Here is a 20145-nt window from a genome sequence, read left to right as displayed (position 1 = left end):
GGCTTGTGTTCGTCATGTGAATGCGTCTCTGTGTGTGTCGGAAAAACAGTGGTTCGGCTTGGATTCGCCTTGTCACGAAAGTGGGGAGGCGCTTTCCTTCGAGACTGCCGGCCGGAGAGATGCAGTTGGCGAAAGCATGCAATACGAGGGTGGGTGTTTGAATTAAAATAGGGATCAATTGGCCACTAAATTGGGAGAAAAAAGGGAAAAATCAGAAATAAATTTATAAAAAAAAAATAATGATTATAAAGTTCTAGCTCATATTTTTGCCAAAAGACTGAAGAATGTGTTGGACCACATCACTGATGAAACCCAAAGTGGTTTTATGCGACATAGACATAGTATATCAAATAACATCAGACTTGTGTTGGATCTTACTGACTATGCTGATTTATGTGATGGTGACAGTTTTATGTTGTTTTTAGATTTCCATAAGGCTTTTGACACTGTCGAGCACAGCTTTGTGTTTCAGGCTTTGGAGAAATTTGGCTTTAGTCCTTACTTTTGTGCGGCTATTCGCGTCTTAAGCTATGACGTAGGCACGTCCCTGTTGCGTAGGCGCGCGCGCGCGAATTTGCTTCCGGCTCCATCGACTTGTTGACAATATGCCTCACTGCTGTGTCCCCCTTTGTTTAAATCGATCAGAGAGTAAAACTGAGACCAAACTGTCTTTCTATCGCTTTCCTCCGAAAGACAAAGATAAGAAGAGGGGCTGCAGTTAATACGGTAAGTTGCTATTGAAGAAATGCATTGAAAATCGAAGTTTGGCGCCGACTTTTGTGCTAAGTGCAGACTAGCTACCCTGCACTGCAGACTAGCTACTACCGGTAGCTACCCTCTTGTTACCGAAATCCACGTTACATACTAGACAGGTATTTAGATTTTTTAGCTAATTCAACAAGCGAGGATCAATATATGTGCTTTTCCATATGTTTTTCTGCTCAATAAGGCTTTAATCAGAGTGTAGTGGAGGGTAAACAAGCATCGGTTAGCCACTTATGTTGTTACTACTACAACCCTGTCTGTGAAGACATACAGTTACTGTAAGCAAGCATTATGTCAGCTACACACTCGGAAAACTGCATTATTCTATGCATTGTTAGCCCATGATTATCTAAAACGAGATGATGCATCTCAAGGGGATTATCATTAAAGAGACTTGGAGTAAATGCATGAATAAGCAGGGGTACATAACGTTAGATAGTCCAGGTGAATGTGCTGTTTCTGCCTGTTTTGTTACAGTAGTTTCACTTCTGACTTTTCCCATATAAATCAAACAATGAAACTTCATATCTACAAAAAATAATGTTTCTGTAGGGAGACTGACATCTAATTCTAAAGCCTTACTATGTAACCTTTCCTTTATGAAAAGGCCTGTCTAACCAGACACAGACACAAAAATGGGCATTGTAGCAGATGCTGAAGATTTCATGAATGGGAAATAGGCTGAATTAGTACAGTGTTACCTCCTTCAGTGAAAGATAGTGGTAAATCTTGACCAAAATCAACTTTATTTTTTATCGAAAAAAGTTAAAGAATGCCACTTTAATTGTTCAAATCCAGGGCAGACGATAAGTTACAATGCAGCTTCAAGTTTTCATTGCCAATCATTTCTAAATCTCTCATTCTTTTTTTTTTTACAGGCGTGATGGCTTTACACCAAGCCCCTGCTCAAGGGTGTGCAGTTGGCATTTTCCAAATGGCAAAGCTGCTGGCCCATCACGTTTTGCTTGGAACGAGGGGAAGACTTTCCCAGGCCACCTCAGCCTTCCACACAAGAAGAGAAAAACAGTACCACTCCCTCCCAGTGGTGAAGAAGGGACAAATGAACTTGAATTACAAAATTCTGACATTGCAACCGCAGAGCCCCCTAGTACTTCAGACAAGCCAACCGCAGAGACCCCTAGTACTTCAGACAACCCAACCGCAGACACCCCTAGTACTTCAGACAACCCAACCGCAGACACCCCTAGTACTTCAGACAACCCAACCGCAGACACCCCTAATACTTCAGACAACCCAACTGCAGACACCCCTGGTACTTCAGACAACCCAACCGCAGACACCCCTAGTACTTCAGACAACCCAACCGCAGACACCCCTCGTACTTCAGACAACCCTTTTAACAGTGTTGCGCTGCTAGAGATAGAGGTTGACATGTTGAGAAGAGAGAATGAAAAATTGAAAAGAGAATTGGAGAAACAAAAACAGACCTTTTCCTTCAGCCAAATATCTTCCAATCGTGTCAAAGTAAAATATTTCACTGGCTTACCAGATGTTGCTACCGTCCTGGTTTTGGAAGCACTCTTATCTAAGTTTGAGCTACAATATCATTCGAATTGGACAGTCCAGTCTATGCCACTAGTCGATCAGTTGCTACTGACTTTGATGAAGCTCAAACTTAATTCTGGTCATGAAGACCTTGCAACCAGGTTTAATTGCAGTACAGCCACAGTTACCAACATTTTTATCACCATTGTCAGTGCCCTGTATGACATTTTATATGTTGGTATGCTTGAGAACAACATCCCCTCCATAGAGAAGAACCAGGCATCGTTGCCAGAGTGTTTCCGTCCGTTTCCTAACTGTAGGATTGTGCTCGATTGCACAGAGTTAGCAGTCTCCAGGACAGAGAGGCTTGACAAACAGAATCATTTATGGAGCCAGTACAAAAAACGGACCACACAACACAAAAAGCCTTAATAGGTGTGGCTACTACTGGAGTGATAACATTTGTCAGTGACTATTATGGTGGAAGTGCCTCAGACAAGGCTATTACATTAGATTCTGGAGTTCTCAATCATCTACGCCCAGGAGACATGGTGATGGCAGATAAAGGCTTCACAATCCGGGACATCTTGCCAGAAGGGGTTTCACTCAACATCCCGTCTTTCCTTGTTAATGGACAGTTCACACAAGAAGAAGTTAAGAAAAACAAACTCATATCCAGTGCTAGGATCCATGTGGAGCGCTCCATTCAGAGGTTGAAATTGTTCAACATTTTGGACAATATCCCATATCAGTTCACTAAAAACATAAACAAAATACTGAAAGTGTGCGTGTGTCTTACCAACCTACAAACACCAATTCTTCGGGAAATAGCATGAAATGACTTGAATAAATGTAAGCAGAATCAGATTCATGTATTTATACTTTTAATAAAGTAATACTGAATTAAGAACACTGCTTGATTTTTTTAATCAAAACACATTTGTAACAAAATGCATAGTGCAAAAACTAATGTCACTGTAAAAAGTATAAAGTGCAAAACATCAACATTGGTAACAAAATGCATAGTGCAAAAACTACTGTCAACGTAAAGAAGAGGATCACCATATGATGAATACAACATTTAAATATGCAAATTTGCATATTTAAATGATAATGATGTACCGTGCATGTTCACATCATGTATACTTTACATTACTTAACCACTTATCCAACCCATATGGTTGGACAGAGTCCTTCAGGGCTCTAACTAAGTGTCTTGTGTTTTATGTTATTATGTTATGCTCTCCTCGAACCATCACCTTAACGTGGTGGAGAGGTTTGAGTGACCCCATGAATCCCGAGAGCTAGGATGACTAAATGAATAATGGGGTTCATGTGGTTAAGACCATTCCTCTAATATTACATGTTTCCAAACATTTTGGACAAAATAGAACATTTTACATCAAGGTGCCCAGAGATTTCCTGGTGCCCAGCTGACCTGTATCCAACGTGGCCTATAACGTTAATAAGAAACAGATCGTAGCACACATGGTAGCCCTAAAATGGCTGTGATCTTACATGTAAGTCTATATTTCATTAATTCCTAATATGTATTTTAAATTCATTAAACCTTTACAGCGTTACAGTATGTACGATCATAGCCATTCTGGAGTTAGACACATGAAAAGCTAGCCTTGGATCCAAGAACGTCAGAGTTATTTTAACAAGTCAAACGTCGGAAAACAATTATCTACCGACAAAATAAAGCACTGGCAGTCTTTATCCAAGGCTTATGAATCGCCAGTAAACGTGGGATATAACATCAGAAGCCAGAATACCCAACATTACCAAGCTAACGCTAGCTAACCCTGTTAGCTCACTCACCTCAACCTGATAAACTTTCTGTTTCATGGAAGCCTGTACCTTGCCTTTTATAATGCCCCCTGAAACATTTACGTTCACAACTCTATCTGAATTGAAAGCATTGAGACCCTTTTTCACCCTGAGAGGTTCGTCTTTAAAAAAAGACGTTAATGTAAATATATTTACGGGTTCAGACATATTGTTTTGAGTGGAAAATAATGCAGTGAGATTCCCCAAGGCACCGGAAGTATAACTCCGCCCACACGTGACGTCGCGTCGCGACGTCGTGCTTAAGAGCCGAATTGATTTCCGATTGAGTAAGAAGGGGGCGTGGCTAAATTCCCACCACTTGGTTTTTTTAGAATCCAAGATGGCCGCGGCGTGAAATGGGTGTATAGCTTGTAATCATTGCGGACTTGTGAGCTGCTGTTTTTAGCTATATTTTTGTGTTCTTGTCTTGTGTTGTATTTCTTTGTTGTTATCTCTAACATGGACCTACCTTTGTGTCTGAATGAAGTAAGATTTGTTGTCGTTTGTTATTTTCGTCAGCCTCTGAAAATGTTCAGAGCGCATGCAGGAGTTCCGGCTGCTCTATGCAAAGCTTATGTTATAGGATTACGCTGCTGCTGTTATATCGCTATACACATGCGGACTGTGCCCATCTGCTTTTTGTCTGTGCCCACCCACAATCAGATTTTTGGCTACGCGCCTGTTTCAGACTCAATTCTCCTGTACTGTATAGTTCAAATTCACTGCAAGTTGTGCTGTACAATACAAACTCAACTCCTGTGAACAATAAGAGAGAGAGAGAGGAGAAAAAAAAACCTCGAGACTGGGACGGCTCGGAAGAGTGGGGTAATTGGCCGGATTCAATTGGAGGGGGGAGGGGGGCACGTCCTAATGTCATGTACCAAGAATAAACAGATCTCCGTGCTACGTACAACCCAATATCCACTCGGTGCCATAGAAAGAAAAATGAAAAAAAAGTAAAGAGAAATGTTTAGAGATAAATAAAACTTAGACAGTTCACGCAACTCTTCGTCATCCCTATATCGCTTGATGATCAGTCCTTTATACTTCTTGAACTACGTAATGTTTGTACTTTGTTTGGGTTCCATGCTCAGACTGTTCCACAATGTTACCTCACAGATTGAATATAACAAAATTTTCACTAAAAATAAATAATAATCAAATATTTAAAAAATAAAGAGTTCTACATAATAAAGTTCAAATGATGAGCGTAGGCGACACGTGCGCCAACTGGAGCGTTGTCTACTCTAGGGGGCGTGTTCAGAGCGTGCCGTGTTTGGGGGACCGCCTTGTGAATAAATACGGTCGCCTCCGTCACTGCCTGGCACAGCTAAAACGAAAGGTAAAGAGCGTCTGTAGTATATGGGCCGATAATATTCCCATCAGGTAAGCGTTTACACACTGTCTCAGAAAGATACGTAGCAGAGTCGGGTGTTAGTCAAACGACTGTAATCAGCCGGTCTCATATTATGTTTTTAGTTTCCTCATTCACATTTCCATGATTTTTTGCGAAGTGGAAATATGCTCATCTCGAGGTGAACTTACACGGCCTCGATAGGCGTGCATGTAATTATTTTTTTAACTGGTGCTTTTCCAAAATGCAAAAAAAAGAGAAGGGAATAAACAGCAATGGATCGATAATCAATAACTGTTCTGGTTGTCTTGTACACTGCAGCATGAGTCAATGGAAACAGATTCAGCAGCTGGAGATCCGACTTCTGGAACACGTGGACTTCTTGTATGATGACAACTTTCCTATGGATATTCGCCAGGGGTTGGCCAATTGGATTGAATCTCAGGATTGGTGAGTGTTATCTTCTTTGGCCATCATCAGGGCAAGTGTTGGGCGCAGCAAACTAGACCCCCACCACCACCACCCTGTTCCTTGTTTTGCTCCGTTCTGTACTTCTCTTCTCTCCTTCATCGTGTAGACAAACATTTTGCTAAGCACGTGTTGGCCCCAAACTAAAATCCGTGGTTACAGCAGCCACCTGTCACGCCAACTTCAGATCAACTCTGTTAACCTAGAGAGAAGGGCAGGTGCACTGAATGGCCAAGCTTATGCCCTTTCGAGGGTGTCATTGCAATCATTACCTTTACCCCATACATTGTGCATCATGCATTTTCAGGGAGTCGGCCGCTAACAATGACTCCATGGCTGCGGTTCTGTTCAGTAATCTACTGTCCCAGCTGGAGAGGCAGCGCTCCCAAGAGCAGAACTTCCTCCAAAGACACAATCTGAAAATCATCAACCAGCAGCTGCAGGTACCTGACCCATGCCCATTGTATGTAAATAGTCAGTCAGTTTTCTTTGGGCAAAATTTGCCCTTTGGCAGTTCCCATATTTTCCTATTTTGTTTATGTGCATATATTATCATATTATATTGTTATTATGATAGCAGTAGTAGTAGTTTACATACATAGTGTAACGTACATGGATAAGTAGATATGTTGGTCCTTGACTAATGGGTCCAAGTCTTCAGTCGACTGGTTAACGTTGTCGCTTGCGGTGTGGGAAGCACGGATTCGCGTCCCAGTTGTGGCGGTCCCGGGCTGCCCCCTAATTTGCTACAATATATTACTATGTATCTGTCTCTGTTTTTATATATATATCAAACAAGCTTTTTCGTGACCCCTCCAGTGTTTCTCTGTTGCTCTCTTCTCTTATTAAGTAGAAAATATTTTTTTATAACCACTGTCTTTACAAAGCATGAGCAGTAGAAAATACACACTGTTTAATATTAGGAGTCCCTCTTTTGAGGTAGTTATGTAATGATGTTTTTTTTCCCTTCTGGGTAACTTATGAGAACATAAAATTCTCTATTTTCTCTCTTGTCACCAAAGTTCGTATGCAATGTTATGATTACACCCAGTGTAGTGAAAAGACTCAAAGATGTGTGCGTGCTATGTGGGTGAGGTGAAATTTAACCGTGACCTGTGGTCTGAGCTAATGGCGTTATTGTTGTCCGCAGACACTGCATTGTAAAACCTGCTTCATAAAGAGAAGTGCTCTGCAGGCTACGATATATGTCTATTGGAACAGATAGAGAAGTGAAATATTAGCACTGCTTTTTTCAACCAGAGGTTGATTAGGTGTGTAAGTGGATTATAAACTTGAAAATACTTTAAAATTTGTGAGAGAACTGGAAGCCCCTCAGTGGCTCAGGATTTTGAATAATCCTGACGGGCGAGAAATTTACTAGGAATACCATGAAGACAAGCACAAATTTGACCTCTTTGATCTTCATGAAATTTAGAAAGCCAACATTATCAACTAACAAACTTTCAATTTTATTGCTCTGAAAATACTTATATCAAGAAATGCTCCTATAATGGTTAAAAACAAAAACTCCTGCCAGAGTTTCTTCTAGGGATTATTTGTTGGAATATTTCACAAAGGTCGTTTTACTGTAGTTGACTCTTGTCTTAGTTATTAGGTACTTGTAATGTTGATGAGTAAGGAATTTTTGTGTAGGCTACTGTTAAATTTATTGGAAATTGCACAGTGTAAATGTCAGACATGTAAATGTCACATAGGCTAGAGCCTAATCCCACGTTGCCATTTGATGTTTGTTTTTTTAATGATCTGGAGTGAAACTTTTAGTTTAGCTCAGCACTCCAACAAAAGCAGTGTAGGGGTTTGATCCAGAACATGAAGAGGAAATGTTCATTGAGGTTAGAGGTTTGTTAGCATCATGTCTCATTTACTGGGTGGGAAAAGACATAACTTTACAGAACAGGGCCCTGACGTATGAAACACAGTTTCCTGTGTGTGTGTGTGTGTGTGTGTGTGTTTGTGTGTGTGTGTGTGTGTGTATGTGGGTGCGTATGTGTATGTGGTCAAAGTTGATATTTTTCATAGGAAACAGTTGCTCATCTTTGATAGTTTGCGGGATGTTTTTTCTGTGTTTAAGTGAGTCTGTGCGTGTTGTGTTGAGTGCTAATTCAGGAGTTTGTTGCACCTTTTAAAAGGACACCTTTAAAAAAAAAAGAGTCATAATCGGTTACTTCTATGAATTCTTTGTGAGCACTGTGTTTTTTAACCACGAGGATTAGAGGAGGAAATGACACAGGCCAACACAAGTTGTATTCCAATGGCCATTTGCTACTTCAAACGCCTGGAAAATAAGGCCAGGAATGTGAATAATACTTCAACCATAAAAGTGTTCTTACAGGAGAATGTGAATGTGCTCTACCTAGTCCACTGTAGGAAAGAAATGTTCTTGATCAATCCACCTGGTTTCATTATGGGAAAAAAAATAGTGCATATTGATGGCAGCTAAACTAAATTATACACAATTCGGCTCAGCTATCCCAACCTAACCTCAATCTACCTCTGGCAATGTTTTGCTTTGCATGCAAATTTATTACTGTAATTAAGGTTACTGTGTGGGTGTTTTGTCATCTTTCTGGCATTGATGCTGCTTCGATTAAAACGTAACCACAAGTGGAAGTGACAGAAAATTCCCTCTGCAACAGCAAAACTTTCCCTACCGTCTGGGTGGGGATGATAGAATATGCTTTTAGATGGGCAACATTTTGTCAGACTGGGCATGAATCAGTTTGAACGCGAAATACACAAACAACATCCTACAACTGAGGATATTGTTCCAGGGAGGCTGCCAACTGACTCTCTGACTTCGCTTTATGCATTTATTTATTTATTTTATATTTGAAGAGTTCCATTGCAAAATTAGATAGAAGTGAAATCTTCTCAAAATGGCTGATGGAACAAAAAGACAAAAAAAACAAAAAACAAAACAAAATGTATGGGGGCATCCGGATAGTGTAGCGGTCTATTCCATTGCCTACCAACATGGGGATTGCCGGTTCAAATCCCCATGTTACCTCCGGCTTTGTCGGGCGTCCCTACAGACACAATTGTCCGTGTCTGGGGGTGGGTATGTGTCCTGGTTGCTGCACTAGTACCTCCTCTGGTCAGTTGGGGGGGGGGGAATGGCATGATCCTCCCATGCGCTATGTCCCCCTGGCAAAACTCCTCACTGTCAGGTTCTTTTCACCGGAGGTGGCATGTGGTAGTCTGCAGCCCTCCCCAGATCGGCAGAGTGGGTGGTGCAGTGACCAGGATAGCTTGGAAGAGTGGGGTAATTGGATGGGTACAACTGGGGAGGAAAAGAGGGAAACCCCCCCAGCCCAAAAAGTAAAAATTATGGTATTCTTTAAACACTTTTAAATAGGTTATTGCTTTATTATGTTAACACTTGCTGTGTGAGGCTGCTGCATAGTTTAGAGACACAAAATTAATATATCTTTGTATATCTGTCGCAATATCAAGATATCTAGTTGATATGTGGGCATGCTCTTCAGAGAGATGGGTGGCGGTGCTGTCCATACGTGTATACCCCGGGGCACACCGCTTTGGCATCCATCCGCTGGAGAGCAAGTCTTTTTCTTGTGTTCCCATTTGGGGCAGGTTATATCTCATTCCTTTGTGACTGACTGATAGTGATTCCAGTAAGTGGCTCGGCTGTTAGGATAAAGCCATGATGACACACCTTCATTTATAGCATCTACTTCCTTTTTCAGGAGCTTTTTTTTTTTTTTACTTTGGCAGGGAAAACAGACCTTCAAGATTCAAAGGTGAACGTGGAACAAAGTTTTGAACCTGAAGTCCTTGTGTTCATTTACTACATGCAACCAGGATAAGACAACTTAAGAGTCCCAAGTCCTCTTAGAATTGAAAGAAAGAGAGCAAGGGTAGCTTGGTTATACAGGCCTGTTTTATATCCTTTGCTTTGTTGTTTATAAGTTTCTTAAGTCTGCTTTGTTGTTTATTAGTCTGTTTTGCTCATGATCCAGAGCATTTTTCTTCTTCTTTGTCTGTCTCCCCGTCTGTCTGTCTGTGTTTGTGTGCCATTCCCAGGTGAAATACGAAGCCAAGCCTGTCCTCATGGCTAGCATTATCTCATCCTGTTTGCAAGAAGAACGTCGCATCCTCTCAAGTGCCTGCATGCAGGAACAGGTTTGTGATGTTTCGTCTGTGAACCGTTTCGTCTTACCTTACTGGGACAGTCGCTCTTTCTTTCTAATAAATGCTGCTCAGGTGACAGGAATAATGACAGGCCCCAATTTCCTAGTTCCCTTTCCAGTAAGTATTGTGGCACGAGAGAAAGACAGAAATATAATGGATATAATTACGTTGGACGTGACAACTGTAATTATACAGCCCTTTTGCAGATAATTTGAAGATGTTCTGAAGTAAAAAGAAAACCGCAATCGGTCGGCTATAGTAAAAGAGAGACTTGCGCTGATTGGTCTATGAAATTTCATAGTCTTGACCAGGGGTTCAACAATTCTTAGGGGCATCATGTACCAGCCATAGGTGGTGGTGGTGGTGGTGGGGGGGGGGGGTTGTAGTGGTGGATCCAAAAAAGGATCTCTGCTCTTTGACCGCCAGTCAAAGTCAACATGTCTAAATTAACTTGACCTTGAGTTCAGTTATAGGGAGTGAAATTTGGTCTTGGAGCTGATCATATTTTCATAGCCTAGAAATGAAATAAATGATTTTTTTGAAAATTGACTGTAAGACCAAGATTTTCAGCATTAGACAATATGCCAATGGTAGCATGGTGATATGAATGATGCTGCGAAGGAAACCGGAAAGGATTATGGGAGCTGAAGTTTATCTATGCTTTAGTAAAAGGCCCATAAAAGCTACTGCATTATTTCATGAACAGATTTTGTGATGACAGATGTTTAGTAGTTGTGCTTGAATGTCAGTCTTAATGAAATTCACTTTCCACCTGTGGCTTATATAAAGGGACATTGATAATGTGTTCAATTTTTTACTTCAATAACAAGATTGGTTAAAATGAATAGATTAGTAGATAGATATGGTGTTGTATGAGGCATAGTATCAACTCCGTCTGCCATATTCAATGGCCGGTTACCATCAGAAAATTTAGGCATAAATTATTGATAGGAGATGATCTTCTAGTGACAGCTCCTGCGTTTGTGTTTTCTGATTACCTATAATCCATCTGTGGGCCTCAAAATGCCATGTAGCAGCAATTTAAATTGTATTTCCCTTGATCTTTCAGTTGGTACTTCAGTGCAGCAATGCAGAAGTCTTATAGAATTGAATGGGTAGTGCAGTATGTGTTATAGTTCCCTTCTCTAAACCACCGAGGCAGAATTCAGAAACAATAACGGACTTCCAGCAAATGATAAACAAAACCATGGGTGTGTAATGGGAACAGTAAAAAGTTATTAGTAAAAATCATGTTCATTCAAAAAAAAAAAAGTTGTGTGTCCAAAGAGGATAGTGAGTTTGTTCATTATATTTCCTCAGGCAGACTAACTCATAAGGCTTCACATAATGACTCAATTATTCAACGTTTGCACAGCTATTAAAATCATTATAATAGTACCTCTTCTTGTTTCAGTAAGTTATGAGTCTGAAGCCCCATAGTATATCTGGAGCAACACAAAATGGACAAAGCACAGAGTGATCAGTGTTTTTATTGTACATGGTCTCTTGCAGGACTACCACTTATCTAACCTAATACTTATCTGAACTAATCGTATAATTGTCTGATATTATAAGAGCAGGGTCAGAGAAGAAACCTCAGATGCTTGGAATAAAGATTGGCTTACATTTTAATGGATCAATTAGAATCAGAATCAAGTTTATTGGCCATGTAGGTTTGCACATACATGGAATTTGACTCCGGTTTCATGGCTCTCTCGGTGAACTTAACATAGAATAACAACACAACAACACAACAATCAAGGATTGACTATATACAGGCAAAATAAGAGGCGATAAAGTGCAATGGTGCCGAGCATACACCAGAGATGCTAAAATAAATGTTAGCAGGTTACTTGCATACATGCCTGGGGTAGATGGACATGACAGAGCATACCAGTATATGTACAGTACAGTATATACAAAATGGTTGGATTTCTTTGACAATGTTAAGCGCTCATTTGAATGACAGCCTGTGGAAAGAAACTGTTTTTATATTTGGTTGTTTTGGTGTACCGTGCTCTGTAGCGCCTACCAGAGGGAAAGAGTTGGAACAGGTTGTGACCAGGGTGTGATGGGTCTGCAGTGATGTTGCCTGCCTATTTCCTGACTCTGGAGGTGAATAAATCCAGAATAGAGGGCAGGTTGGCACCAATGATTTTCTCTGCAGACTTAACTGTCCGTTGTAGTCTGTCCCTTCCCTGTTTAGTGGCCGATCCAAACCAGACAGTGATGGATGAGCGGAGGACAGACTGGATTATTGCAGTGTAGAACTGAATCAGCAGGTCCTGATGCAGGTTGAACTTCCTGAGCCAGTAGAGAAAATATTTCCTCTGCTGGGCCTTTTTGAGTATTGTTTTCTATGTTGGATACCCACCTTAGGTCCTGGGAGATTGTGGAACCCAGAAATCTGTAGGTTTTCACTCTAGACACTGTGCTGTTGTGTATGGTGAGGGGGGTGGTGATACAGGGGCTCCTCCTGAAGTCTACTGTCATTTCCACAGTTTTGAGCGTGTTCAGCTCCATGTTGTTACGACCGCATCAGAGGGCCAGCTGTTCAACCTCCCATCTATATGCAGACTTGTCACCATCCCGGATAAGGCCAATGATGGTTGTGTCATCCGCAAACTTCGGAGTTTAACAGATGAGACTCCTGAGGTGCAGTTATTTGTGTAAAGTGAGAAAAGTAAAGGGGGGCAAGCCCACATCCGTGTGATTGTCCAGGTGCTGGATGTGAGTTTCCCCAGCCTCACCTGCTGCATCCTGTCTGTCAGGAGGTTTTAAATCCACTGGCAGATGGGGGCTGGTACAGTGAGCTGGGTGAGTTTGGAGTGGAGGATATCTGGGATGATTGTGTTGAACACTGAGCTGAAGTCCACAAACAGGACTCTTGTGTGTGTCCCTAGGGAGTCGAGGTATTGGAAGATGTAATGCAAGCCCATGTTGACCGCATCCTCCTCTGACCTGTTTGCTCTGTAGGCAGGGGGTCGAGCAGGGGGCCTGTGATTTCCTTCAGGTGGGCCAAGTCCCTCAAAGGATTTCATGACCACAGTCATTAGGGCAACGGGCCTGTAGTCATTTAATCCTGTGGCATGGGGTTTCTTGGGGACCAGGATGATAGTGGAGTGAAGTGAAGCAGGAGGGGACTTTACACAGCTCCAGTGATCTGTTGAAGATTGCAGAGGTGGAAAAACCCGGGCCAGAAAGTAAAAACCCTAACTGTGTCTTTACTCCACCCATGTACTAAACCATCAGATTGCACTGACTAGTTTCCCAAATCAGCTGGTTTAATACATGGATGGAGTAAAGACACGGTTAGGGTTTTTACTTTGGTTTTACTTTGGTTTGGTTTTCCACCTCAGAAGATCAGTGTGAAAATTGGGGCCAGCTGGTCAGCACAGACTTTCAGACACAAGGGTGACATATCATCTGGGCCCGGTGCATTCCTGGTCTTCTGTCTCTGGTAGAGCTGGCACACATCGTCAACACAGATCCTGAGCGCGGGTGGAGGATCAGTGGGGAGGGGAGAGGGGCTGGCATGAGGTGCAGTTGGTTGTGTGTTATGGCTGGAGAGAGTGAGGGGTGTGAAAGTTCAGTTATCAAACCTGCAGTAAAACCCATTTAGGTCGTCAGCCAGTTGTTGGTTCCCTGCAGTGTGGGGGGATGGACTCCTGTAGTTGGTAATGTCTTTCAAACCTCTCCAGAGGGATGCTGGGTCGTTGGCAGAAAACCTGTTTTTCAACTTTTCACAGTAGCAACATTTTGCCACTCTGATCTTCTTTGTGAGTGGTATTTCTGGCTTGGTTGTACTGGAGCCTATCTCCACTCCTGTAGGCTTCCTCCTTGGCCTGACGAAGCTGCCTGAGTTTTGCTGTGAACCAGGGCTTATTAATGTTGAAGGTACAGTACTTTTTGGTTGGCACACACATGTCCTCACAAAAGCTGATGTAAGATGTCACAGTGTCAGTAAGTTCGTCCAGGTCTGTAGATGCAGCCTCAAAAACATTCCAGTCAGTGCAGTCAAGACAGGTCTGGAGCTCTAGTTTTGACTTATTGGTCCATTTCCTCTCTGTTTTAACCACAAGCTTTGCAAATTTTAGTTTCTGCCTGTAGGTTGGGATAAGGTGAATCAGACAGTGATCAGAGAGGCCCAGGGCTGCACGGGGGACAGAGCGATAGGTGTCCTTTGTTTAACATTGTGCAGCAATGATCCAGAGTGTTTTTGTCCCTTGTGGGATATTTAACATGCTGTCTGTATTTTGGCAGTTCGTGGCTGAGGTTTGCTGTGTTAAATTCCCCAAGGATAATGAGTACAGAGTCTGGATATTTGCACTCCATGTTTGTAATTTGATCAGCCAGGTGTTTTAACACCTCTTTAACAGAGGTCTGGGGTGGGATATAGACACCGACCAGAATAAATTATGAAAATTCCCACAGTGAATAGAATGGTTTGGAGACTGCAAGGGGGTGACAGGGGAGAACGTAGCTAGGCAGCATTGGATGGTGGTCTGTAGGATGACTTTGGAGACCAAGAAGAGGAAGAGAGTGAAGGCAGAGCCAAGGATCAAATGTTGCAAGTTGAAGAAGGGAGACTGTTGTGTGGAGTTCAGGCAGGAGTTAAGACAGGCGCTGGGTGGTAGTGAAGAGTTGCCAGATGGCTAGGCAGGCACTGCAGAAATAGTGAGGGAGACCGCTAGGAAGGTACTTGGTGTGTCATCAGGACAGAGGAAGGAAGACAAGGAGACTTGGTGGTGGAATGAGGAAGTACAGCAAATTATACAATTATTGTATAAATTATATATGGTGAGTTGTATGAGAGGTTAGACACTAAGGAGGGCGAAAAAGACTTGTACTGATTGTCTAAACAGAGGGACCGAGCTGGGAAGGATGTGCGGCAGGTAAGGGCGATCAAGGATAGAGATGGAAATGTGCTGACAAGGGAGGAGAGTGTGTTGAGAAGGTGGAAGGAGTACTTTGAGGAGCGGATGAATGAAGAAAATGAGAGAGAGAGAAGGTTGGGTGATGTGGGGATAGTGAATCAGGAAGTGTGGTGGATTAGCAAGGAGGAAGTGAGGGCAGCTATGAAGAGGATGAAGAGTGGAAAGGCAGTTGGTCCAGATGACATACCTGTGGAAGCATAGAGATGTTTAGGAGCGATGGCAGTGGAGTTCTTAACTAGATTGTTTAACACAATCTTGGAAAGTGAGAGGATGCCTGAGGAGTGGAGAAGTAGTATACTGGTACCAATTTTCAAGAATAAAGGTGATGTGCAGAGCTGTAGTAACTACAGAGGTATAAAATTGATCAACCACAGCATGAAGATATGGGAAAGAGTAATAGAAGCTAGGTTAAGAGGAGAGGTGATGATTAGCGAGCAGCAGTATGGTTTCATGCCACCAAAGAGCACCACAGATGCGATGTTGATTGAGTATAGAGAAGGCCAGGAGTTACATCGTGTCTTTGTGGATTTAGAGAAAGCATATGACAAGGTGCCGAGAGAGGAGGTCAGGTATTGTATGAAGAAGTTGGGAATTGCAGAAGTATGTAAGAGTGGTGCAGGATATGTATGAGGGCAGTGTGACAGTGGTGAGGTGTGCGGGTGGAATGACGGATGGGTTCAAGGTGGAGGTGGGATTACATCAAGGATCGGCTCTGAGCCCTTTCTTGTTTGCAATGATGATGGACCTGTTGACCAACGAGATCAGGCAGGAGTCTCCATGGGCTATGATGTTTGTGAATGACATTGTGATCTGAAGCGAGAGTAGGATGCAGGTTGAGGAGAGCCTGGAAAGGTGGAGGTATGCACTGGAGAGAAGAGGAATGAAAGTCAGTAGGAGCAAGACGGAATACATATGCATGAACGAGAGGGAGGTTAGTGGAATGGTGAGGATGCAAGGAGTAGAGGTGACGAAGGTGTATGAGTTTAAATACTTGGGGTCGACTGTCCAAAGTAATGGGGAGTGCGGAAGAGAGGTGAAGAAGAGAGTGCAGGCAGGGTGGAGTGGGTGGAGAAGAGTGTCAGGAGTGATTTGCGACAGAAGGGTACCAGCAAGAGTTAAAGGGAAGGTTTACAAGATGGTAGTGAGACCAGCTATGTTGTATGGTTTGGAGACAGTGGCACTAACGAAAAGACAGGAGGTGGAGCTGGAGGTGGCAGAGTTGAAGATGCTAAGATTTTCATTGTGAGTGACGAGGAAGGACAGGATTAGGAACGATTATATTAGAGGGACAGCTCAGGCTGGACGGTTTGGAGACAAAGCAAGAGAGGCAAGATTGAGATGGCTTGGGATGCTGGGTATATTGGCAGAAGGATGCTGAAAATGGAGCTACCAGGGAAGAGGAAAAAAGGAAGGCCAAAGAGGAGGTTTATGGATGTGGTGAGGGAGGACATGCAGGTGGCTGGTGTGACAGAGGAAGATGCAGAGGACAGGAAGAGATGGAAATGGATTATCCACTGTGGCGACCCCTAACGGTAGCAGCCGAAAGTAGTAGTAGACAGTCAGTGAAAAAGGTTTCTAAATGAGGGCTGCATGATTTCTTCAACTCTGTGAAATCCGTACACCAACCTTCATTTATGTAGAAGCATATGCCGTCATCCTGTTTTTTCCCGATAGCTCTGTTTCATGGTCTGCTCGGAGGAGTTGGAACTATGGCAGATGAAGTGTACTGTGTTCATTAAGTCAAGTCAAGTCAATTTTATTTGTATAGCCCAATATCACAAATTACAAATTAAGCCAGGTTTCAGTGAGGCACAGGGCGGCAGATCTGGAAAAGTCTGAGGTTTTTTTTCCGTTTATGAATAGGAGCTCGTCCATCTTATTGGCCAGAGAGCGGACATTGTCCAGGTGGATTGACAGGAGCACGGTTCTAAATCCCCGCTGTCGCAGTTTAATGAGCGCTCCAGCTCGCTTCCCCCCTCGGCGTCTTCGTTGTAGTCCGCACAGAGCACTCCCAGCCAAAAGCTCAGCAAGACTTTCGTTAAAATGCTCAGTTAAAGTCAGTAAAAAAAAAAAAAAAAAGTCTGTTCAGTGTGTCCAGTGGATGGCTGGAGGCTTAAAAGTTCTTCCCTGCAGTACGTGATCAGTGAGTGGGCGCTGGAAACTAAACCAATAAACAAAAACAGAAAAAGCAGAAGAGAGCACAGAACCAAGGGTACCGTCCACGGCGCCATCTTCAACTCCAATTAGCGATCAGGGGTTGACCCCCCCCCTTTTTTTTTAATCTTTTAAAAATGCCACGCAAATATACTGGGGAACAGGTTAACCGAAGAAACTATTTTCTTTTGAAACAGGGTCCACTGGAGAAGTCAATGCAGAATTCAGAGGCAATTGAGAAGCAGAGGAACATGGACAACAGGGTGGCAATCATCAGAAGCAGCGTGCAGGTTAACCATGAGCCATAACAACAAATGTTTGGAAACTGTCAGAATGAAGACAGCACAAAGTTGTTGTCTTGTTTCATTAAGATGCAGGTTAATTGCAAACACACGATGACAGAACATAAGCCAACAAACACTGCTTATGTGTTAATGTGTTGAAAGCAGCATTTCTTAAAATGTCTTTATTAACAGTGTTCCAATAGCTACCCTGGTTCTTTTTAGACTCTTTGCTTTACTACAAAAGGAAACGAATTAATGAAACAAAACTCTGTTTACTTTATTGCTCAGTTGATGGACCAGGCTGTGAAGTACATCGAGGATATGCAAGATGATTTTGATTTCCGCTTTAAGACTCTCCAGTCTCGGGGTGAGCTGTGTTGTAGACTGTGCATGCAGTTTCTGGAGCCTGATTCACTGATTCTGCACATACACTGGAAACTGTCATTTAATCAACGTGTGTGTGTGTGTGTGTGTGTGTGTGCGCGCGCGCGCTTCAGATCAGGCTGAGCGGAACACTGAGAAGATGAAGCAGGAAGTGATACGTCTACAGGAAATGCTCAACAGTTTAGACTTCAAAAGGAAGGTTTGTGCTTGCATGTGCAGATTTTTTTGTCTGCACAAACTCCGCTTTCTAACATTAACCACAAAACCGCTTTTGGCGCTTGCCACTAACAAATATTCAATTCCCAGTGGGAAACTGGTAAAGAAGGCCGCACTAATGAAAATTTTCAACAGAAGTAACACTTATTCAGAGTGTTATGTTAAACGGGTACTCATTTCTAGTTTCAATATTGGTGTCGTTGTGGGTAACATTGCGAAGGACAGCCTTCAAGAAGTTATTTATCACACAAATGGTCTTTTCTTCCCCAGAACTTATCGTCGCCAGGACTTTGACCTACAGTGAAACATATGATGTCAACATGTTTGGTTACATTAGATATTAAATGAATAATGTATTTTAATAAAAAACTCAAAATATTTAAAGCAGCAAAACCAGGAGAGGTTATTAACAGCTAGGGGAATCTCTCTTTCAGAGGCGGACTGACAAAAATGACACCAAATGGAACACTTTATTTAGAGAACTGATATACAAATGGGGCGGCATGGTGGCGCAGTGGTTAGTGTGGTCGCCTCACAGCAAAAAGGTCCTGGGTTCATCGGAGGTCGTCCTCTGTGTGGAGTTTGCATGTTCTCCCCGTGTCTGCGTGGGGTTCCTCCGGGTGCTCCGGTTTCCTCCCACAGTCCAAAGACATGTAGGTCAGGTGAATTGGTCATACTAAATTGTTCCTAGGTGTGAATGTGTTAGCCCTGTGATGGACTGGTGGCCTGTCCAGGGTGTCTCCCCGCCTGCTGCCTAATGACTGCTAGGATAGGCTCCAGCATCCCACAACCCTAAATAGGATAAGCGGTTTGGATAATGGATAGATGGATGGATATACAAATGAGTTTAACTCTCGTGCTCAGCGTGTAAAAAGTGAGGAAGAGGTTCAGTTTAGAGAGACGGCACAGAGGAGTTACCGATATGCCGACCACCACATTGACATGGTACCTTTTAAATCTAAGGACCAACACTGATGCTGCTCTTAACACTAGGAGATCCTGTCCAAGATGAACGATGTGATTAAGGAGATCGATGACCTGATGACCTCTCAGCTCAACCCTGAGCTGTCAGACTGGAAACGCAGACAGCAGATATCCTCCATTGGTGGTCCAATGCTCACAAGCCTGGACCAGCTACAGAACTGGTAACAACACATGAGTGGGCATCTACCAATGCTAATAAGGGTCGCAGATTTTATGACATGGTTGACTGTTAGTTAAAAACAAGGACAGCATTACAACGTACACACACACACACACACACACACACACACACACAGGGCAGATTGGGACCAAAATTCGGCCCTGGTATTTAACATCTTGACTGACCCACTTCTGAGGTTTAAACAGAAAAAAAAAAGCTCAACTTTTACTCAACCATCACATAGCCAACCAATAACTCTCCACACAAAGTGCAGCTGAGCCTAAATGCAAATTGGATGTGGGGATGTTTCTTCTTTACTATTTGAATGTCCCTGTGTACTCTGACTTAATCAGGGAAAAAAAACAACAACCAGAAAGTGAATAAGCAAGAAACCAGACAATCCACAAAGTTTTGAAGGATTCAACACATGTGTAGTACCACATGGAGAGATAAATCTGCCGTACATATCTTAAAAGATGCATATTGTTTCGGAAACATTGCTTACTGTTAGAAAGATAAATGTCCCACACCAGGCGGGAGATAAATTCACTCAAATATTGCTTTTTTTTCTGGGGGCGCTGTCTTCCAAGATGTTTTTTGTTTTTATATCAAATGGTAATTAATATCGAACCACTGATAATGTTACATCACCCTCAAGAATTGGAAAATATCATTCTTTATTAATTATAACACTTTTGATGATGGGGTATACCTGAATTGGCGGGGGGCGGGGTCACTTTTTTTTTTGGCTTGATATCGACTGCTGCACTTTCACACCTTGTCATCATCACCGGCGGTCACTTGGGGTGGAGTATGACCGTCCTCCCTCTGGGTCCCTCTGGGTCCTCAGGTGGGTGTAGAGGTCGATCCTGGAGCCGCATAACGGGAGGATGCCTGTGTGACAGCTTTTTATGTGGAGTGGCTGATGCG

The 20145-nt window shown here is 42.7% G+C and overlaps 1 protein-coding gene across 2 annotated transcripts in view; it reads left to right on the top strand.

Moving 5' to 3' along the window:
* The first annotated feature begins 5452 nt into the window (after positions 1-5452).
* stat4 (signal transducer and activator of transcription 4) overlaps positions 5453-20145 on the top strand; it is a 38266-nt gene continuing 23573 nt past the window's right edge. For both annotated transcript variants that reach the window (XM_056289054.1, XM_056289053.1), the window contains exons 1-8: positions 5453-5490; positions 5780-5908; positions 6234-6369; positions 9989-10087; positions 17385-17477; positions 17760-17838; positions 17969-18054; positions 19065-19216. In XM_056289054.1, the coding sequence (XP_056145029.1) occupies positions 5781-5908; positions 6234-6369; positions 9989-10087; positions 17385-17477; positions 17760-17838; positions 17969-18054; positions 19065-19216 (773 nt within the window). In that variant the 5' untranslated portion in view covers positions 5453-5490; position 5780. The remainder of the gene's footprint in view (positions 5491-5779; positions 5909-6233; positions 6370-9988; positions 10088-17384; positions 17478-17759; positions 17839-17968; positions 18055-19064; positions 19217-20145) is intronic.

Source organism: Lampris incognitus, chromosome 11 (genome assembly GCF_029633865.1).
Source record: "Lampris incognitus isolate fLamInc1 chromosome 11, fLamInc1.hap2, whole genome shotgun sequence".
NCBI lineage: Eukaryota > Metazoa > Chordata > Actinopteri > Lampriformes > Lampridae > Lampris > Lampris incognitus.
Note: the sequence above shows the minus strand (reverse complement) of the source record. Positions and strands in the feature narration are given on the sequence as shown.